Genomic DNA, 24,589 nt, shown 5'->3' on the forward strand with positions numbered 1-24,589 from the left:
AAAGGCCTTCCAAAGATACTTATATAATAAATGAATGTGTGCTGACTAGATCAAGGTCTGGGATATCCCAGACCTACTAATGGTAATATTACTAGAACCTTCAATTTCAAAATTCTTCTTATTAACTACCACTATTGCTGACGTACTTTGTACCACCTTCCTATGACTTCCATAAATAATTCAAGATCAAAATTTGCTAAATCGGTCCAGCCGTTCTCGAGTTTTAGCGAGACTAACGAACAGCTATTGATTTTTATATATCGTACCTATATACATAGATATATAACATCACTAGTACTGTAATGAGATAAGATGATTAGAACATCTAGTCTTACAGCTTAGCCCCGAGTTACAAGTTACCTACTACGGGCAAGTGACCCTAACTCAACCTGAAGCTATAGGTCTTGGACTTGACCTCTAAAGTTCAAAATGGGTGAAGTACCAAAACCCGACCCCAGAGTACATTCCTCTCAAGTGTAAAGTTGAACAAATCGTGAGGAAAGAGGGAACTCCCTACCGTAACATTTTCTTGATAAGACTTAAGATAACAATACTATGATTCATAGGGTTATAGGTTATAAGATATGAAATAAGAGATTTGCCTACTGCGGTTTTACTCAGTCTTAATGATTACTTAAACTAATCTTCAGTATCGATTTTATACCATGTTGTAACCATGAAATAACTTTGAGTATGGCTGTAAGGGTAAAATATAGCGCACAGGAGCTTAGTCAGTTATGGATTTCTACTTCAAATGAGACGGTTTTCGTAATATCTTGTTATTCATATTAAAGATCGTCAGGAGAATGAAAAAGGTGTCAATTTGACATCAAATACCCCAAAAATATATTTTAATTAATGTAATGTACTGATAAGCACATTAAATCCGATTTTAGCCGACCTCATCTAGATTTTTTTTATAATAATTTTGACGTGTAAAAGAAATCTTTGGACTGTTCCTATTTACTAAAATAAATTCTTTATTTCAATCAGGCGGATTACCTGCTGAACCAAGGTTATAGGTATAGATTTATTCAATTCGCATAGATTTATATAGGTAATTTGAATACTAGTTTTTCTGTATAAGTTTTAGTGTTTGTTACTAGTAGCCTATAATTCTTATTAGAGCTCCCAGCTTGGACCACATTCCAATAAAATCGACGTGTTTACAACTACCATTCTCTTATTTCCGCATAGATTGACCATTTATTGAACACGTTTCAAGTATTTTATTCGAGAACCTCCTCCATTTTGGGAAGTCGGTTAATGAATAAACAGCACAAAGGAAACTGAATCATATGATTGTGTTACAACTTAATACATTGTTTTGTATCTTTCTCCTGGGAAATTTTATTCTGTATAAATATTTCTTTCTTTAACTATGATTGGAATTTCAACCATCAACATCATGAATCAACTAGTCATGAGATAATCCACCTGGACTATGACCCTCCTTTGAGTAAGAGTGTTTGCTTGGAGGATTGGAGTGTCCACAGGCCCGCATCGTGCGCATCGCACGCATCGTACGAAGTCCGTATGACGTCATCAGCACGCATAGCATGTAGGCATTGCTGATGATGCAGTCCCTACGATACGGATCAGTGGACGCAGTTATATGAGTTTCTATACAAGACAAACTAAAATTCGTTGCGTACGATGTGGGCCTGTGGACGCGTACCTTTAAATGGTTAACCAGAGTGTTATAGCTTTTTTTGTTTGACAGACATCTTTCAAATTCTATTGTATTTTTTACTCTCAAAAGCCTCTTTTTGATATGAGCCAAGGCTGAGCAGTAGATATGTATATGTACTACGTATCTATTAGGTCACGTTGACTATTAAAATGTCATTAGGCAAATAAATACGAGGACAACAAATAAATAAGATTGCTGTATTTCGCAACTCGTTACATATGTAATCAGCACAGTTTGAAGGTCATTTTCTAAAACATAAATAAATTAATTCCCACTCTGAATTTTCCTTTTATTTCGAACTTCGAACACAGTGTGGAATTATTTTTGGCATGTTAACGCAGTTGTTTTTTTAGTGTTATGTAATACTAATGTAGGTACCTAAATCTTTTACCTAAATGAATGAATCTTCTTCTATTATATAAAAATAAGTCGGGGTTTCCTTCCTGACTCTATAACTCTAGAACGCACGAACCGATTTCCACGGTTTTGCATTCGTTGGAAAGGTTTTGGGCTCCGTGAGGTTTATAGCAAAATAGAAAATTCAGAAAAAAAATAAGAGAAAAGCCGGAAAGCAGGGAAAATTGGTAGGAAACGGAGTTCGCCAGGTTTGCTAGTACATGTATAATATTCAGTTCTAAACGATTGCCATCGCTATTCTAAACAAAACGTATATATATAACGTCACGCCTTTAATCCCCGAAGGGTTAGGCAGAGATGCACATTATGGCACATAATGCCAATGTACACCCACATTTCACAATTGATGTTGTAAGTCCCATGTGGTGAGCCTATTGCCATAAACCGGGCGCATTTCCAGGTTCCGTGCTACCAAAGAGAAATTTTCGAAAAACCGAAAAAAGCCCAGTAATACTTCGCCCGACCCGGGAATCGAACCCGAGACCCCTTGCCCGGCAGACGCACTTGCAACCACTCGGTCAACGAGCAGTCTAAACAAAACGTGTCGGCCCTATTCAATACTTATATACTGCCTACTCTTAAAACCTTGTCGAATTCCGTACAGTTTCCGAGGTTAGCATGACTGTACTGTACACAGAAATACAACCAAACTGCTTTGTTCATTCACTTTAGTTAGAACCACACCTTGATCTATCGGTTAAATCGATTTTTCGTTCCTTGGCCAGTTACAAAATGGCTCAGATTAACCATTAACTTAACCATAGGCCTCAGGGCGTTCAGGTGTCATAGTATTATGTTTCTATGCTATGGGTATCTTACGCTCCTAAATAGCTGTACTGAAAATGATGGTATTTATCGATTTGAATTGTTCCCTTGAGGAATAATGATATGATATTTAGCATGTTTGGATAGTTTCCTAGATGTATTAGTACCTATTTTAAAATTGGACTCAGTAGGTGGCACTGCTGTAGTTTTAAAGGTATACAGCGAATTACCGATTTTAATTGTTCCCTTGAGCTTGATAATGATGTGATTTTTCGCATGAGTGCTTAGTTTCCTAGATGATTTACATACCTATTTTAAAATTGGACTCTGTAGGTGGCACTGCTGTAGTTTTAAAGGTATACAGGTAATGTTTGTGATGCTAGTTACATATAAATAAATTACTCGTGTCGATTAAATTGCTGTCTTAGGTTTAAATTATAGTTAACATACTAGAAACAGGTTTAGTGCCGCCGGTGACTAAGAAACAAAAAATGTGTGTTACACATTACGTACTGTTTGTTGTTAAAGATACCATTACAAAGAAACGGATCAAGAAATGCGGAATTATTTTTTTTAGGCCTTGAAATGTTGATTGTTGTATTGCAGAACGGACAGGTATCATGAGTGGGTTATTTATAAACGAGATCGGATATTATCTAATATTGAAATAGGAATGATGACGGGGTATAAAAAGAAATCTATTTAGTCCGTCAGATAGGTAATGTAATGATATTAGACACGTATTTTTATTTTTTGTCATAAAAGATAACAATACTTAGATAAAACGAATCAAAGTTTAAAAGCTAATACATACGTCACTTCTACGCATAAAATGTGCATAGAAGTGACGTGATGCGATATTTCAAATCGATATATTTTCGGAAGTATGTGTTTCCGTAAGAAAATAAAAAATACATGTCTAATATTTTAAAATAAACTATAAGATGGACATTAAAATGAAAATGAGCCATCTAAGTACTCTATTGTTAATAAAAACATGCTTAATTTAGTTCTTTTAGAAAATAGAAAAGTGCTAAATAAAGTATTTAGGTATTACAAAAACCTTTTTTTGTCGTATATTTTCTTAGACAAGGTTGTTGATGATAAATAGCATACTGAAGACGTACTTCATTAAAGCATAATTTATTATTCAATTATAAAATTGACCGACAGTATTAGTAGGTATTTGATTAAACATTGCCAATAGTGCACGAGACGCAATTAATGTTTCATAAATTATCATCTCTACTGAAATAGCTCAGTAAGATGTGGTCCAAATATCAGCTGTGCCACTCTTTTACACATATTGGTATATGTATGTATTTATGTGTGAGCCACTGCGCGTGTGAGCAACGTGTACATGCGTGAGCGCAAGTCCTTCACAGCTTCCGTAAATGTACGCGGGTATGTACCATATGTTAATGTACCATATTAAAAAGTATTTTAGTTCTTTATGTTAGCTTTTGTCTAGTTTATTAGTATTAGTATTAGTTTGTAGTAGAGTTGGGTAGGTAGTCTTGTAGATTATAGTCTTTTACGCTTCTGATAAAAATAATTATTTTAAAATATTTGAGACGTATTTTTTTTATTTTCTTACAGAAACAAATATTTTCGAAGATATAAGATAAAATATCGAGTGACGTCACTTTTAAGTACATATTGTACGTAGAAATGACATATTTGCTCCCACGCCTAAACTTTGATTCGTTTTATCTAAGTAAAAAATATGTAGGTATCTAATATTTTTCATTACTTATCTGACGGACTAAATAGATTTTTAATTGTCATGTCTCGTCATCATCCCTATTATGTTAGTAGTAAATATATAAATTACTCAGTCAATTGATTGCAAAAACGTGAGTAAATGTTTAGTATTTACCTACGGAGCAATAGTCTAGTATATAAATAAGTAGGTATCTATTATACTCATGGGAATCTAGGTAAAGTAGAAAAACCTATACCTCTTAATCGTACTCACAAGTAATAATAGAGCAGCAAATACATTTAGCTAATATGTACATGTTTAGTGACCAAATATAAAGAATGAATGAATAATAAATGTAGAGAAAGGTAAACAACGTTTAAAAGAATCGTATTGAATCTCCTCCATTTTTTGAAGTCGGTAAATATGCTAATACCTGGTCCTAAGTGTAATAAAATCTTTTTTGATAACCGCACCAAATCGGTTGAGGTATTCGCGGAAAGTCGGTTAATATGCCGAAATCTTCTACTAAGTGTAACAAACTCTTTTCTGCAAACCGCACACAATCGGTTCAGCCATTCGCAAGATAACCGTGGACAAACAAACATACATACATACAGATGAAACTGAGAAACTTCCTCCTTTTTTTGAAGTCGGTTAAAAATGTGTAGCTATCCACTAAAGTTTACAACCTAAGTACATGAGCATCTAAAGTAAGTGACAGGTTGTGATGCCAGAGTGTCTGCTAATCGAGTCTAGCCTTACTGCCGGTGGGGCGGCGCGCGCGCAGCACACTCGCGCGTTTCATTAAACTTTATAGGCTCACTACACGAGTACTCGATCGTTGTGCAACTTGGGACGTGTTCACATCAGTGCTTGGTGTCTTTTTAATTTATTTAGGAGACTAATAGGAATTAATTCGATACGAAGATTTGGCAAAAGAGAAGAACATGTGAAGTTACAAGTACGATAATATATGCTATATGATGCTAATTTAGTTGAGAATTATGTTTTTTTTTGCTAGTTATTATGAACATTATACATATACTAGCAAACCCGGCGAACTTCTTTTCGCCACCAATGATTTTCCCTATTTTCCTGTTTTCATCTTAAAATTTTCCTGAATTTTCTTTGCTATAAACCGCACGGAGCTCAAAACCTTTCCAACGAATATAAAACTGTGGAAATCGGTTGTTGCGATCTGGAGTTACAGCGTTAGGAAGGAAAATTCTACTTATTTTTATATTATAGAAACAAAATATGTATAGTCAACTTATTTGTCAAAAAAATAATAAATTCAAAGTATGGGAACACATTTGTGTCTGACTTCAAAGCTCTTCAGAGCGTGACGTTACTGCAATCTTTGCTTGCGATTTGCCGGCGTTTAGTCAGACAAACAGTTTCTAAGTATTGTACTAACTAGTATACTTAATATAATTATATTAACTGAACATTGCTCGTGTTCCGGGTATGAGCAGTAGCAGTACTTGCAGTATGTATCTATCATGGTAATCATCATGAGGTTTGTTGTCAATTTGCATCAATCGTTTGAGTATTCAGAGCGTCAAATATATTTATGAAGATCTACAAAGCCTATATCACTGTTATATTAGTTCGTCACGTAAATTAATGAAGGAAATCTCTTAAAGTTTCGAGTCACACAGGGACTCTTCATTACTCGAAACTGGTAGAGCTTTTCTCCATTCATTTCGTGAGTGATTTTTTTGTTAATTTAGTATGTCTCACGATAGTTATTAGAACCAAAACTAGCAAGATGTCAGTTTTAAGGATACTTCTTCGTGAATTTTAACATACCTATAAAAATGAGTGGTAAATGTTTTGCAATGGACTATGTTAGCGTCTTTTTGTAAAAAAGGACAGATTACCATTCCAATCATTAATACATATAAAACAAAACCAGTTCTATCATTAGTCATATAAATGCAAATTGGAACCTTATATAATTAACTAAAGGATTTAAATTTGAGTTAATGCACATCAAATCTTGGTAGATGTTAATGTGGAATTGACTTATAAGACCTAACGACGTATGTAAGTACTTGGGTAAGTACTAAGAAATACTAACTTGTGTCTCTATAATACCTACGTATACATAGTTAGTTACGTAAAAGCTCGATTTGCGGTTGATGTATTGCGGTTTCTGACACCGTTTTACTTTGATTTGTGAGTGTTGATCAGACCATCGGATGATGCGAGCTCATTCATCACTGCTATTTAATTTGTTATTCATGCTTTATTTATAGTAATTGGGTTGAAATTTCCTTAAATCTATCATTCAATTTAACTTGCACCATTCAATTAATGTTTTACATTTCGTAAAATTTTATTTTCTGATAGATATTTATGTGCAATACACTGGTAACCTGTTTTATGAAAGTTTTAACAGTGAAGCATATCTGATAACACAATTTTGAAATATACTTATAATGTCTTATACCCATCATAGGCAGCTTAGTATAATAAATTAACGATTGCATTATCAATCATCATTCGATACAATGTTCTTATACAGTACGTTGTTTAATAGTTCTGGTAAGAATTGCAAGTTACAAGTGGCAGTAAAGTGAGGCATGTCAGTAAATGCGCAATATCGTATAGTTAGTGTTGTGGACGCCTTGTAATAATTAACAGAGGTATGGCAGAGTCTGACGTCATTCCTGCATCACCTCGTATCGATATGTTTTGGAAAAGTTAACGAGATGTAGTTTGGTAGCTAATTATATCGAGGCCCGGAGGAGTGAGCGAATACGTTATGTTCGGTACGGTTAGTCCATGAATAGTGCGAATGTACCGAACGCACAACGCGGTTCTTAGGAAATATTTTGAAAAAATGGCACTTAAATCATATCTCTTGAAGAGAAGCATGTAGGTATAAAGAACAACACTACGGACTGCCTTAGGATAGGAGTGGAATAGGGCCGCTTCATTAGATGCGAAACGTCGGCCCATTTAACAATAAAAAAAAAAAAGATGCTGATACTTTAATACTTTAATTGATACTTACTTATATTGATACTTTGATACTTTAATGCATTACTGATCATTACAAACAGACGAACTTTTTTATGGGACAAACCCGCCACAACCTCCCAAAACCACTGCAACTCCTGTAAGCCAGGATCTACAGAAGATACTGCGGAACACTTAAGTCTCATCCCAGGGACATGTCTTGGACTTGGGCACCACCGGCACCGAAATAAATCACAAGATATTATTAGAGGAGAAAAACATCTCAGTTTCCATTTCTCTCGGTGAATTTAATGCAGGAGACAATATGACTTAAGCCAGAAGACAAAAGAGACTACACTATTGGAAAAATCCCAGTCGCCAAGCACTACGGAAATTTGACTTAAAACTAAGTGGGTCCTATGTGTGAGCTGTTATACTTGATTCCAAGTTCCAATAATAGGTAAGGTAAAAAGATGAACGTTTACCTAGGCCTACCGATTAAAATTCTAGCTATAATACACATACCACATCAAAGATGATTAATGGGTACTTTTCCGTATAAGAGACACAATAATTAATAGTTTTCCTCATCATTTAAATATCATTAATTTTTTTCAGTCTGTTTTCCCGTTCACATCCCAAAGGTTTCATTTGTAATTGTTTTTATTAATTAATAGTTAAAAACATTTTACTTGCTTCTGAAAATTGGCCAGTTTTAGCATTCTTTATAGTAAGTAGGTACTAGTGATTTTAGCTGTGGATTCTCTGTTAGTCATTGAGTAAAAGGTAGAGTTGTATGTACCTACCTAATATATTGAATGAGAATACATGTTGTTTAGAGTAGACATTGCTTTTTACATATTTGTAAGAATAAATTTGTTTGAAAGTTAGAACACAAAAGCATTTTTAAATGAACTTGTTATACTCGTACGTCTGTTGCCTGTGTGTGTGTGTGTAAAAATGTAATAAATCTATTTATTTTTTCTAAGTTCTAGGTATCACGAATACTCCCCGTGTAAGTCTATTTACCTGGTTTTTTTAAAGAATGCAGGAAAACCAATATAATTATTTTCCTCATAAATAAAAATTTTAAGTAGGCAGGTTGATGAATGAATGTGGTTTTAATGAGTTACGTGATTAAAAGCATTTATCCTTTTATGGGATTACCTGCTTTATAATTAGATCAATACAGTAAATTACGAGAAAATATTGTCTGTATGCTAGCTAGACTAAAGTTTGGATAACAGAGCATAATTAAAATATTTCTAATCTCGTTAAGCTGTTTTTGTTGCTTCATTGTCGTCACAGCGTTGATTCTCACGGATTCTACACTTCGTATTATCTAAAGCACTTAATAAATAAATGTTGCCAAAACAACTTGTGATATTTTTCGTACAAAACACGAAGATTTACTGCACGATTATGATGCTGCAATAAACAAATTTGCATATTCAGTATTATTTATTTATTTATGAAATTATTCATATATTGACCTTTTGTTGTTTCCTTAAAACATGAATAGTGATGTTAAATATAGCACTTCAGGTCTGCTATTGCTTTCCTTAAGTATTTGTAAATTAGAATAGCTTTCTGTCTGCGGTTTGCCCACGTCATACGTTGGTGATTTATTTTTCTTTATGGGTATTTTTATAGCTCTTCGCTATACGACGATATTTAAGTCTTTGACTGCCAATAGAAAACTGTTGAAGGCAAATCCTCCGCTAATGTCGGCCACCGGTGACCACGACGGCGTTCAATGTGTTAAGATAAAGGGTTAGTTGATCAAGAAAGAGCTTTCTCAATCAGTCCAGAAATAGAGGAGCCATTACTGGATATAATAAAAAACCTTTCCTCCCACATATTTACAGTAGTAGAGATATGCATATACATACCTATAGGTACGTGTCACGTCCATTCTCATTCTACACTACGTAAGAGGAAAGTGGGTGTGTTCTCTGTGCGTCGCCCGCGCCGCCTTGATCTTGTTACAGGCGCCCGCCTGGGATGCGTCTGCGCAAGTACGCGCGCACTTACAAAAAGTTTGGCGCACACTCCCAGCGAAATTATTAGTTTCACACTCATTATTCAATGGTAAATACATTTTTGAAGAAGGTGACTTTCAGAATTGTTCAATGTTCAATTTATTTTCTTCCTCTTCTGTTTTGAATTGAAAATGTGTGTCTATTATTTATATTATATCATACCAAAATTAAATTACCTAATTTACAAATGCGTAGGACTTTTATTGTAAAAAAAGCTAGTTTCACCAGGATGATATCTCAAAACTTTTTAATATGTCAATGTCTTGCTTAGGCGCATAACGACCTCATAAATAATGAAATCTCTATCAGGAATCACTTTTACGCTGCATACAATGATGTCGACTGTTCACTTGAGGTAAGGTTGATAACGGAACATGGGTTAAAATAACTCAGTGATCTCCAACCAGTGGTCGGTTGACCACTATATGGCCACAGAAGACATAATGCGGTGCGCGAAATTAAAAAAAATATATACAAGGCTACACCTCTGTGTAATAATTACCACTGATCAATAAATCTCGAAATAAACTTATGTCAATCCATAAGACACTATAGAAAATCTTAGTGTGGCACTACATGAATAAAGTATTAAAAATCCGACGCCAAAAAATTTTTAAATTAAAGTTCTAAAAAGCATAAAATTGCTATTATAAATTCTAACTGGTAGGTTAGAAGGCGGTGCCATAAGTTCTAAACAAAAAAATACATCGAAGTCGGTAAATAGTAATAGTGGTAGCTAACAAGTATTATGTAAAAGTGGTCCTAGACCAGAAAAATGTTGGGAACTCCTGTACCTAACTGGTTAAATGTGGAGTGGAAACTTACTCCGTGATTACAGTTTGAACTTGGATGGCCAATTAATTTATTATTTATTTGTAACTGCCTGTGATGAGAAGACTAATGATTGATATTATGAACTTGTGAATCTGAGAATGATAAGTAAATTAGATATAAGACGATTGAGACATGGTGATTCAGGTCCTTAGTAAAATGGTACAAAAGATACAAACAAAACATTCGCCAAGGTACATTCGCAGTGCATATAATCATGGTGGTATTGTTCGCTTTGCAGATTGTTTTAACTTCTTCAACTTAAATAAAAACACAATGGTTAATAAACATCTTAGATGGGGCGAAATGGGAGATTTGACAGTACGGTAAAGTAAGTATAATTCTCTTCTTGTGGCTACCACAATAAAAAATCTGATTAGTAGACATTTGAATGCATTAACGCTAGCGAAGCTTCAGAATTGAGCTAGTATCTATCTACAAGGATATGTAAACAATAAATAATATTCTGTGATGAGCGATTACTTCAAAAAATATATTTATTTAAATACAACAAGTTCTTTTCGTCTTGAGGAAAACATACACGCTCTTGACGAAATTGACAAAAAAGGTCACACGGAGATTATTAAAAAAAAAACAATTCGTATAACGTCATTTGAGACGGAAGCGCCAACTGGCGTGCTCAAGGAGAGTGTAAAAACCACTATATGTCTCATAAATAAAGTTCACTATTGAATAAATGCATAATTAAGCATCCACTGCTAGGATTAGTGCTAAATGGTGAGCCTGACATACAAACAACTACTAAAACTTCTATCAGATCAGGTCAGGTCATGAAGTCACTCTAAGCTGATGTTTCTTTAGTAGATCAACTTCTTTTTTAGGAGAATAACGTCATGCCTTTTATCCCCAAAGGGGTAGGTAAAAGTGCATCTGCACATTACGGCACGTAATGCCACTGTACAATGTACACCCACTTTTCACCATGTGTGTTTCTTTAGAAGAGTTTAAACTTTATAGTTTTGTAATAAAGTCAAAAACTAAGATTCTGTACGTCAGTTATGTTTTCATACTGTAGTGGCCTGAATACTGTAGAACTGTAGCCTTAGTACGAGTTTGCTTTATGTTTTTGTTACTTACGCTTAAAGTAATCAAAACGAGAGCGCGTTCGCTCTAATTGGCCGGCGCGAATGAACCAACCAATCAGAGCCCCGAACGCGCTCTCGTTTCGATTACTTTAAGCGTAAATCAAACTCATACTAAGAGTACTGTATTAATCGTAATCTAATCACTAAGTGACACATATCTCAGCTTCCTCTGTCCGTTCGTTTACCTTTGTTATTGTTTTATTTGCCAGTAGCATTCCAATCTGTCGCCAGACTATCTCTAGGACCACTTGAAACTTTCCACCAATAATTCAACATTATGAAATCATTACAATGTATTATCATAATATACACTGAATACATCTACCTGTATACTTTTCAATAGTAGAAATTCTTTTAACATTTATATAAGGTTTAATTTAAATTTACTATATACTCCTACTCGTTTGCTCAAAGAATTATTTACCTATAATAAAAAATTATATATTGCCATTCAAGTTTAGAAATGGTCTATTATATGCTTACAACTCTCGTTTAAAACATCATCAACAGCGTATTTGACTTCAAAGATCATAGTTTCAGACGTAATGATATTTTGATGTGAGCTCATCTAAATAAATTAATAACAAAACAGCCGTGCATGTGAAGAAAATCGTGTCCAAAGTAAAAAACGGGCGGTAATTAAGGCGTAGTTTTAAGAGGATCATGAATATCCGGCGAAGTGTCGGTTCTTTATGGAGTAATGAGTACAGTTCCCGGGTGTGCCTCCTGTTACGTTTGGCAAACTGTTTGTTGGCCGTCTGCCGGCCGGATCAGGTGGACTCAGCCCCAACAGATGGTATACAGACTGCCGCCGTCGTCGACCGCTGGCGTGCCCCAAAACGTGACTTATCATTACAAATGAAGAGAAAATATTGCCAGAATTTACGAAGTCGACAGATAGACGCGTATATTTTTAAACTATATGGAAGTATTGTGGGTAAGTAGTCACGTGTTTCAACTATTCGGTATTTAGTGTGCGCCAGTTTACGATATGTTGTGTTTATTGCGAAATAATATTGTATGTTGTAGCTCTGTATACGACATCTATATCGTTCTAGTTTTGTTGATTCTTTTCCTTTTCGTAAGACCTATTATGTGTGTAACAAGATTTAAATCTGAATAACGTATCATCTACTTAGGTGTGTATTTTTTATTCTTTTTCCTGTAGCAGGTTGGAGTTTTATGTTGAAATAATTTACAACATTAAGTTTAAACTAGTTTGTTTCAACATGGCTTGTGATGAAATATAATAGGATCTGGATAAAGCACATTTACTTGTCAAAAGACCAACAAGATTATTCGTCAGTAAAGTTAATAGAGTCTCATGTAAAATAGAGGCGAGATTATTGCCGTATGTTATACATCTTCCAATGAATTTGAATGTAGTTAAAGCTACATTTGTACCCGTTGTAGACGCAAACAGTCAGACCAAAATACCATGTCTTGTAGGTAGGTACTACCGCAGAATGTTTTCAAAGTCGCCCTCATCCGAGAAATGAAATCGGTTGTTACCTATTGCCATTTCATGAATAACCATCATAGGAATATGATTTCCGTCTGGAACGACGGCTCGTGGCTGTATAAATGTATAAATCCTGTAAGTATGAACGAGAAGATTCTGGAAACGTGACCAAATTCGAACACGTGCTGTTTGATTGTAGATCATGCTAACTCTTAGGTACTATGCCCGCGTGCATTTGGTACGGCAGTTGAAATCTAAATCGTTTAAATTTCATAAGTTTGGGAGAGCCATGCTTCGGCAAGAATGGGCTGGCTCGACCGGAGTGATACCACGGCCTCACCGAAAACCGACGTGAAACAACGCTTGTGTTGTGTTTCGTTGTGTGAGTGAGGTTACTGAAGGCCCAATTCCTACCTCCCCTCCTACCTTTACCTTCCCAGTCTTCCCAATCCCCGATTCATTTGTACCAGCAGGTGTTACTTTTGCTCGTTTACGTGCATGTTCCATAAAAAAATCTTAGTTTTGATTCAGGTATAATAATTTCTGTTTCATATTACTATGAATTAAGAAGATTTTTAAGAAGCCATATTGCAATAGCTTTGCTACTTGTGCTGCTTGCGACGTGTCAGTTAGCGCTCTTGACTCACGTTAGCGCTTGTTTCATCTCTACACAATTATCGCCTAATTATTCATCTCGATGCTCGCAATCATGTGATGCGCCAAGAACCTACCTTCTTTAATATTCGCCATAATGTACTTCGGGAAAATTAACGCCAATTCTTATACTAATTATAGGTTTAGTTAAATTAGCAATCGTAATACTTTTTTGTGTCTAACTAGTGCTATTTTGAACCTAAACGTGAGTAATGAGATTGAAAACCCTACTTACTAGTAGCAATCAAATTCAAATGATTTCTTTTAGTCACTAAAACTAGTTCATTCACAAAAAAAAACCTTATGTATTATCCAGATTTGACTGTTGTTATGTAATATTGTTATGTAAATACCAACAAAAAGACATGAAATATTCATATTTTTTTATTTTTACATTTTCACATAAATAGTTTAAGTATCTGTTCATATCTACTCAGGTATAAACATTAGAATAGTAATAGTACTTAAACCCTGAACTTAATTAAGTGTTTACCTGTAAAGAACATGAAACCAGTTGAGGTTTGAAAGGGAAATACCCTGACCGCTTATATACCTTCTTAGCTTGACATTTGCATGCAAGACGAGACGCAGCCGTACTCACATAAATTACATATTAAGTACCGATTTATGTGAATATTTAAATCTAAATAATATCTATTGCTGCCGCTTGTATGTATGGTTTTTGATGAAAATACTAGGTACACTACCAATAATATGTATGGTTTGTGCATCTGGCTCAGGATTTAAGAATTGATATTTCTTAATATTGTGTTTGTTTCAGCATATTTTCTCAGAGTAGTCCTTTAGTCCCCCTGTGACTCGAAACTAGTAGAGCTTTTCTCTATTAATATACGTGAGAAAAGCCGTGTCTTTTAGATAAGGTATGTCTTACGACAGTTATTATAAAAATAGAGTCGACTTTTTTTTAAATAATTTTGACGAGTAAAAGTCTTCCTTTGTAGTATATTTACAAAAATAAATTCTTTATTTAATTGTTAGCCATGAGGGATGACATACGTACCTATGATATATAAGGAAAACATTTTAAATAATACTCCGACTTTGTAATCTTATTAGATTTTTTATGACACACTAAGTCTCTAAGCTTTGTAGTTGGACTGGTGTATCATTTGTATGGACGGTTGAGGTTGAAATAAATAAATATTTTTACAAACAAATTAAAAAACTAAATAGGTACATACGTAACATATTCCCACGATGCTTAAAAGTAATGCGCGGTTTAGCTGTCTCGATTTCATCTACGTTTTCCTTCCTCATCTAGATTTTGCAATTTCTTTAAGATTTGTAGGTACCTATCTAGCAAAACCTATGCAGGGGGATTACCCTTTTATTTGGATTTGTTTGGATAATTATATGTTATCTATGTTAAAATACCTGAAGTCAGCTTAATTTTTTGTGTGTGTAAGTAATCAAGATACCTACTGAAACTATTGTTATACTAAAATGTATGTTTTTTGTAATGTACTCTAGCTGTACAATGTACCTAAATATATATATAACTTGGTAAAGACAAGACTATTTAGAATATTATTCACTGTTTTATGGACAAACAATCGTTATTATCTGCAAATATTTCAATACTGACCACTGATTGATAACCGGTTTACAATAATTATGCTGAAGTAGTCAAGATACTACTTATATATATATTTATTATTATTATTAGGCTATAATTATTATTAGCTCTTGCTGCTTTGTATTCGGAATCGAGCAATTAATGAGTTGGTGGCATCTAAAGAGAAGTATGGTTGTCCGCCTGTCTGGCCTGTGGCGGTGGTTGGCTGGTCGGCCCTGACATGGTATGACCACGCTAAACACTTGTGAATTCTCCTCAAACAAGGTTAGGTTTAATATATTCGATATGCACTAGTGGCGGTCGTCAGCTTCGCATATTATGTTGGTATGTACTGACACTCCACTCACATATGTAACCAACAGCAAACTGTCTTTCAAACATTGTTACGAAGTTCTTTGTCTGAGGCAACCACCTTTTTTCTGGTAAACTATGCCATGTTTTTCTAGACGAAACCTATAGTCCAGCACTGGATTCTCAAGGGTTATTTTGATAGTGGTTTTCTCTATGTTTACGTCAAATAGATTAGGAAGGATCTATCTAGGAAATATACCAAGTGATACTTAAATAAGATTTTTGTAAATCTAACTGTTTGGAAAAGGTCGACGCGCTGACGTCTGAAACGACATAATAATTGGTCGGGGCGTAAGGTTGGCAACAGACAATTGTCAATGACTACCAAGTCGTCTTTATATATTACATAATATATTGTCAGTACCTATAACCCCGACGATTTGATGAACCAGATCAAACCGGTATCTGAAAGCCAATTGAATTCAATTCTTGTCAGTCATCGAAGTGATTGGTTGATGAAATGAGATGTTTAACTTGTGATAGGTACATGGGTAGAGCACGTACCTTTAGTCTGAGCTGTGAAACTATGTGGCCGTTTCCATTGATACTAAACTATGTAGCGGTGCGAGATGTGTTATGAAGATAACGCCGCATAGTAGCTGCTGGAAACTATCTTTTCCATATAAAAAACATATCTTAATAAAACCCGTTTCCACCAATGCTAAGCTATGTGTACCAATGAATATAATTGGTGGTAGCCAAACGCATCCACAGCAATGCAGCATAGCACATCTCTGATGGAAAATTAACCGTAATCACACTGTTTTTATCGTAATTTTACTTTCTTAGTCGCATTTATTAGAACAATTGCAGACTAATACCGCTTGTTTATTTTGGTGTATATTGTAAAATTATTGAGCTGCTACTTAATCTATTAATTTAAGCTAATATTAAATGTTTCCTTGTAGGAAACTAGTATACAAGCCGGCACTAATGACAGCCCATATTCAAATTAATATAATATAGATATAATAGCGCGCGTGTGTAAAGATAAACAACGACAAATTAAAATCTAATCAGTATGACGTCACAGGATTTTTGTTTTTGAAATATTTCCAATTGATATCAATAAAGCCTAATTAATAAGTGATTTGTTGGAGTAATTAAAAAATAAACTCACAAATTATTATTATACTAATTTGACTAATTTTCCTTAGGCATCGCACGTAAACGGTTGAAACCACAGATATCTAGACTAAACAATAAAATTGGAGTATCGATATTCGTTATTGAAATAACCGCATTATACTACTAATTATTATAATCTCTGAAATGGCTGGGCTGATTTTTAGCCGACTTCCAAAAAATATAAAGATACATGTATGTATGTATGTTTGTTTGCAATTATCTCGTCGATTGGATGTATCGATTTTAATGTGGTATCCAGAAAGTGTTCAACTGATATATTAATTCACCTTAAAAAAAGGAGGTTGTAATCGGTTCTTTTGAGCGTAGTTTGTGGAAATTATTTTTTAGTATGAATAAATAAGTATAACAGCTTGAGTCTTGAAGTTTCATTTGCTGTAGAGTTAAAACACATTAGTGTTTTTTGTGTTATTTCCACACAAAACCTGACCTTTTTCTATATAACTCGGTTTGCCATAATCATCAAGATACAAGTCTCTTAGGGTTTGAAGATGAGGGGGATAGGATTGGAGTTCTAGTAACTCCACTCACACGCCCAAACACTACGCAATTGTTATTTGACTGTGATTTTCTTTGAGGCTGTGGAATCACTGAGAGACTGTAGAGCCGGTCTTTCGGGCCGGTATTGTAAACTATAATAAGATTACGTACTAAGAAATAAGAAAAACAATAAACTGCTGCAATGAATATTCACATTATACACCTAAATGTGCTTAAAACAACTTCTTCATTGCCACAGAAGAAAACTTTCCACAGATGAAAATGGATGGGTCTATCGATATGTTTTAAAAGTGCAAGCATGTGTAACTCAAACATACGAAAAAGATACTTAGTTTACAATAAATAACGGCTAAATTACTGTGAAAGCTACTGACGGCGTGCGTGAACTTGTGGCCGAGTGTGTACACTGTACATAAACAGCGGCTGGCCTTCAGACTGTTATATTTGACTGCTAGTGCTACAGATTCCATATTACAGGGATACACGTTACATTTCTACATTTTTCCGTTAAATAAGTTCATTCTGGCCGCGGTCCAATTTCTTTTAGCGGTTTACAGTAGTCGCCGAGCTTATTACAGTATCGGTCTCGCGTACCAATCAGCACTCTCTAGTTTTGTTACACACACCATAGGTACTTCAGTTTTTTTCAGTTCTATAGAAGAGTTCAAAAGATTAACCTGTATTTTTTGTTTAGACTATTTACATATATTTTGAGTATTAAGAAAATTTTGTTTTGTTTTTTAGTTGTTAAAAATTAAGTATCAAAAAATAGTACCATCTTTATCTCTACTTAATTTTTGGGGGTAGGCAGCGTCCATGCGTTTGCGCACCGCGTGCGACTTTCGCCGTAACCGAGGGTGAGCGGTATTGACATTGTAACTAGCAATATGACGCGCCAGTAGGGTTTATTTTGGTCCGACCGTGAGCTTCGACTAGCCATTCATTCGGCTCGAATATCTCGAAATTCCTATCGCATGTAATCGCTACAAGGAAACGTAACTCCATAAAATTCGCATTTCTTTAAAAAAAGCACATCTGCATTTTTTATAAATAAAAAATCAATAGAATCTTACCTTCTGGTTCTGCCGGGGTGTGAGGCCCACTTGGGACCCCATCTCAGCTAAAATATTCTTAGGCATTTTGTCACACAACAGTCAGTCCACACAGAAAAAATAAACTTGCAGTAAAATGTTTTGAAAGTTCGCGCTCGTTGCACTAGTGGTGGTCCAGGTGACGCGAGGTGCGCGGCGTGCGCGCTGACGATCGAATGAGCGCGCGGATCTACCCGCGCGCCAATATAACTGCGTGTGCGCAAGTGACGTCACGCCGCTAAGCGCCCGCAACCTGCACCCTGCACCATGGCATAGCCTGTCCAATCGCAACGCTTTATTAAAGGACTTTATGAAAACAACTGATTCAGATTTTCAACCAAATGGTTGCACACAGCAACCAATTACGGTTTGTCTAAAAGATACCTTCGAGCACGATTAAACCTACCTATAACAGATAATAATAGTTGTAAGGTCCTTTACCCTCCCATACAATATAATAATTCTATACTTCTCAGTTTACAACAAGATTGCAACACAGTAATTGTGGTATGACGTCAAACGCAGTGGACTACGCTCTACGCGTTAAGGATTTTCCGCCTAATTCAGAGCACGTAGAGACTTTTAATTTTGTACTTTACAAACACAAGAGTTTTTCCAAAACCAGTGTCCTTCTTTGGATGACGTTTTTGTCAGTTTTCCTCAAGAAAATCGAAGTTAAAGTTTAAGATTCTTAATTAATTGAGGTAATTTATTATGAAAATGACAGTTTTTCTTTATGACTATTGAGCTCTTGATAGCGTATAATAATGCAATAAAAATACATCGCTCGTTCATGTAGACTTGGTAAACATGCTTTACCTATCCACTGTACTTAGAACTATTAAACTACTCCTTAGGTAAACAATCAAATCGTTAAGTGGTAATAAATATAAAATGATACTACAAGTATTCTGACCGTGGGGGAGATAATATTTCATAAGTCCTGATCCTTGTATCTGCATGAAGTGGTCGCAAGCACGACTGCCCAGGAAGAAGATTCGATATCCAGGTAGAGTTATTATTTGTATAAAAATATAATGCCTGAATGTTCGATTATAGGGACGCCACCTTCTACTAAAAGATTAAAACATAATGTTTAATAACAAACATAATTTATGTAAAATATTATCTTGAGGAAATCCACAACGTTTTCCCCACTAAATTAGGTCCGTTCTTCCTTGTATTGGAACTTAAGTTACGCATTCTAGACTAAGCAAAATGACGAATTCTAGATTAAGTAGAATGAAGGAACTACGAAACATTTAAAATTTACATTTGTTAGTCGCTGCTTCGGCACAAATCGACCGCAGTAATACCACGGTCTCACAGAAATCCGACGTGAAACAACGCTTGCCATGTGTTTCGTTGTGTAATTGAGGTTACCGGAAGTCCAATTACCTCCCTTTTCAATCCCCGATTCCCCAACAACCCTTAAATACCTAACTCTATGGGCGGTGGCGATTGCTTACCATCAGGAGATCCGTCTGCTTGTTTACCGGCTTATATATTAAAAAGGACGCTTGTTTATTTTTATATGCATTACAAACATAACTATATCATATATACATATACAAGTAAAAGCAACCCCGGAGATATTATAGTAGAGTATAGGCAGGCAGACAAACCTGTGCACTCTCTGTTCTCTCACTCTCTGAATCCGATCCGGCAGTCCAACACGACCGGAGGAAACGGCACGGGAGTGAAACACCGACGATTTTATTTTCTACGTATCAAGTAACAGATGTGTGGACTAGAACGAAGTAGGACCTATCCTAATAGGTCAGAGATAAGACGCAAAGTAAGTTGAGTGCTCACTCATTTATCTGTCTTGTGAAACTAATCAAACAAGTAAAACAAAAAGGCTCTTCAAAAAATTAAAGTTAAAGAGTTTGTGTGAATGAGTCGTAGGAGAAAACTCAATGTATTGTAGAAACAGCGTGAATTTCGACTTTTCTATTCTTTCAGTATACAATCGGTTTAAAACAATGCTATGCTATCACATACAGGTCAGATGGGGCCCAGTAAGGTTGACGCCCGATCCAGAGCTGCGGACAAAGTAACCGGTTACCGGGACTCCATCTCAAAGCAGGAGAAGGAACGGGGTGGTTCTTAGACAGTAAGAGTTTGACTCCCTCTCGCTTCAACCAAGGCAGTAGAAGTAATTGGATAATTTTCCTATTCAAAAAAAAAAGACATCTAAAGGGAAAAATGTGTCGAAATCACAAAAATATTACTTCTTTTATTATACCTACACCAGAAACTCACGCAACCAGCTCTAAACCGACCCAATTATTCTTATACCTACGTCATATTTTTACATACCTACCTATAATCAGTAACCGCATTTTTCCCAATTAATTTTCCCCAAATTATACTTCGATTTAGTATTTAGCTACCTCCATAATATATCAAGAACCAAGTACCTATTATGTTATATAATGACTTATTAATTATTCATCCGCAAACTTGAATTTGTATGATTGGGATAATTCATCAAAAATGTCGTCAATAAACATAGTCATATATACAGCGAAATAAAGAAATGTAGGTACTCCTTTTGTCGGTTGGTTAAACAAGTAAAAGCAGGAACATGGATTAGTTTATTTTACTGTCTCCTGTCTTCATTAGTTTTCTACAGGTAGGTATAATATGGTTTCGTAATTAAGAATCCTTACTTATTTTGTGACAGACAAGTCGCTCCTAAACGTACCTATGTATTGCCTGAAGTCATGAGTGAAGATGAACACAATGTAATGTCGCTTACACGTCGTACTCAGAGACAGAGATACTTAATCTAGACACACGGCAGTGTGTCGTTCGAGCAAAAAAACCGACACACCGGCCGTGGGTTATATTACACGAACCATTTCGGGCCAAGTTCGACCCACCTATAACTCAAAATCTATTTTATCTACGCATATGAAATTTCTAGTATCTGTCGAGATCTACTTACTTATCTAAAATACAAAATTTCATTAATGTACCTATTGTAGATCTTGAGATATTGACGTCAGAAAATCGCTATTTTTACTATACACTCACTGACTGACTCACTGTCATCAAAAACCTAGACCACTTCCAATGGTCGTATTGACTTGAAATTTGGCATGAAGGTAGGTCTTTAGGTCAAGGTAAAGGAAAAAATCTGAAAATGGCCAAGTGTGAGTCGGTTTTAAAAATAATGAAGTAAATTCATATAAGGAACTAAAACAAAAAATTATCTATATCTTCCAATTCGTACCGACCTAAAAGAGGAAGGTTTGTAAGTCAAAGTAAAGTAAAATAAGAAAAAAAGAAAATAAACCTTACAAAAATAAACGTACCTATGTATTGCCTGAATGCTTCGCCTATGAGTGAAGATGATACACAACCTGTTAATGATATAACTTGGCAAGTTTTAATAGAAAATTATATACTTGACTCATTGCGTTTAATAGGTTTATCGTGAAAACTTGCCAACTTGTTATATCATTTTTAACTGAGGTCTGTGTATGGAACTTGGTACTTATTTAGATCTCACTTTTATAGGCGAAATTCCAATATTATCGAACTTGGCAGCCTTTCACATTTAATTATTAAGTTTCGAAATCAATAAGGTGGCTTAAGTAACCATTAAATGGATTAACCATGGATTAATCGCCGCACTCATAGTCATTAATGTTTAGGTATGTACATGTATGTTTAACTACGTATTTAATTTTATTCTTTTTAAATGAATAAAACAGCGCCAGGCAAAATACCAAAATTTTCATATTGTATTTGTAAATAATATGGCGTTAAAATGATTCAACATATTGCCAACAATATTTAAAAAGTTTCCGAAGATGCGACGCCAAGATTTTTTCATAGATTGCAAAAAAGTGTTTACTTATAAAATAAAGGAGTTGCTTCGTGAATGGTTTGTTTCGGAGTTCAATCAACTTTTATACAATTCGCGATTTACTGCAATCATATTGCAATAGCGTGTTATCGTCAGAATAATTTTCTGAAGTGACGCCATGTCATTTTCCACATATATTTGTTGTTTCAAGGAAAAGGTTGTAATTAAACAAATTCTATGAGCATATTGAGAGCTGTTATAGTCATAGTAATTAACAGTAAACAGTAAAGTATTGAAGATAGGTGTAATTAAGAGACGAGTCATCAGTATCCTTAGTACGAGTTCGCTTTACATTTAACAAAATAGAAACGACACCGCAATCGGCGCTCTGATTGGCCGTCGCGAACGAACCCACCAATCAGAGCGCCGAAAGCACTCTCGTTTCGATCGCGTTCAACGTAAAGCAAACTCGTGGTAAGGCCCCAGTTCTGACTGAATACTCACTCGCTGCGTAATTTGAATTAGGGATTTTAAACGGTAACTGATGTTAATTGCAATCGTTAACGTAGATCTTAGCAGGTAACCTCGGAAAATAACCAAAATGTGGGCCATGGAATATTCTATAATGACACATTCATTTGAAATTATTGGGTACTTAAGAACTATCTTCAACGTTATTTTCCGTCTTTTCTTCATGTATACAAGAATAGATAATTTTCTGTAAACTATGTTTAAAAAATCCGACTGCAACCGCCTGTTTTTGGAGTCAGTTAATATACTACTTCTCACTACCTGCTCCACTTATTATTAAAAAAAAACTTCACTATGCTTCGGCACGAATGGGCCGGCTCAACCGGAGTGATACCACGGCCTCGCAGAAAACCAACGTGAAACAAAGCTTTTTTTTGATGGGGGAAAATCATCCTATGACTTCTCCCGTCTTGGGCGAGGCGAGAGGGAGTGTCAGACTCTTACTGACTAAAACCAACCCGTTCCTTCTCCTGCTTTTCGAGCCAGAGCCCCGGTAAGCCCGCTAAGTAATCCGCAGATCTGGATCAGGCATCAGCCCTGCTGGGCCCCATCTGTGGTGGTCTGATGGCTCTTTGAGGGGCGCGCGGAACGCGACGCGCCACACGCACGGGTCTAGTGCTGGTCGGGCGGCGAGCTACCCTTGCTCACCGTCCGCAGACACGCACTTACGGTGGCCAGAGATCGTCCCGCGATCCCCGACGCCCGGAATGTCTCAGGCGCCTCGCGTCCTCCTTAGCTAGCATGTGAAACAGCGTTGAGCGTGTGAGTAAGGTTACCGAAAGCCCAGTTTCTCCCCCTCACAATCCTCGATTCCCCAACAATCCTTAAATTCCTGACCCCCTAAAGACCGGCAACGCACTTGTAACGCTTCTTATGTTTTGGGCGATGGCGTTTGCGTACCATCCATTTAAAAAAACTTATTCATTATTGTTGCATAAATTAAGGGATTTTCTTTCTTTCTTCTTATATTTTAATGATGTTCATCCCTCTGCCATTTGCCAAGATAATGACGATGATTGCAAGTGATTCAATTTAAATACCACCGTTCTTACAGTGTTTCACAAATATCTACGTTGGTACATATTTGTGTAATGACTCGGATGCTATTTCCCTTACTTTTACTGTGAATTCGTATTTTTGTTTTATTTAAGTCCCGAAAATAACTAAAGTACTTTCATATCCTTAATTTGGTGTGGTTACGTGTTATACTCAATATTCTATATCTTTATTGCTATTAAACAATTTACAATAGATAATCAATTTTATTATGAACCCTGTTGAGTACAGCAACATTATTATAAAAAGACAGAAGGGCGCTCACTATTTTACGAAATCTAACTTTCACTATTTATAACTTAAATCTTAGAATTACCTTATATCAATCCTAACTACTGTGTTTTTCATTTATTTATTTTTTGACGAGGAAAAATCGTCCAATGTATTTTCCGGCCTTAGGTGAGGTGAGGTGGAGAGTCAGACTCTAATTAATTAAAAACCGCCCAATTCCTACTCCTGCTTTAAGCCAAAGCCCCGATAAAGCCGCTTGGTAGCCTGCAACAGCACTTAACTGCTGTTAGTTAAGAGCATAACATGTTAGTATCGAAAAAAGAGAGAGAGATCCTGGAGATTCAAAGATTACATCAAAATCACTTTGTAATCTATTTTTCTACGAATGCATTTATTATTGGCATTTCGCCGTAACATCTTTATTTACATGATGTATTGTTTATACTAGCTCGCGGGCGGCGAGCCAGCCAGCTGTCATACTCTCGACATACTATTTACACGAACATTATAACATTATTTCATGTTTGTTATTCGTATTAAAAGTAGTCAGAGATAATTGTAGAACTCGCCAATAAAGTTTAAAGCTTTAAAAGGAGTAAAATTTGGAATTTCAGACAAGTGAT

General features: G+C 35.5%; 1 protein-coding gene across 1 annotated transcript in view; it reads right to left on the bottom strand.

Annotated features, from left to right (window-relative positions):
• LOC118268570 (proton-coupled amino acid transporter-like protein CG1139) overlaps positions 1–18,516 on the bottom strand; it is a 56,686-nt gene extending 38,170 nt beyond the window's left edge. Inside the window, exon 1 of the mRNA XM_035583109.2 lies at positions 18,311–18,516. Within this exon, the coding sequence (XP_035439002.2) occupies positions 18,311–18,376 (66 nt within the window). The 5' untranslated portion in view covers positions 18,377–18,516. The remainder of the gene's footprint in view (positions 1–18,310) is intronic.
• Positions 18,517–24,589: the final 6,073 nt, after the last annotated feature.

The sequence above is a fragment of the Spodoptera frugiperda genome, chromosome 25 (assembly GCF_023101765.2).
Source record: "Spodoptera frugiperda isolate SF20-4 chromosome 25, AGI-APGP_CSIRO_Sfru_2.0, whole genome shotgun sequence".
NCBI classification, from domain to species: domain Eukaryota; kingdom Metazoa; phylum Arthropoda; class Insecta; order Lepidoptera; family Noctuidae; genus Spodoptera; species Spodoptera frugiperda.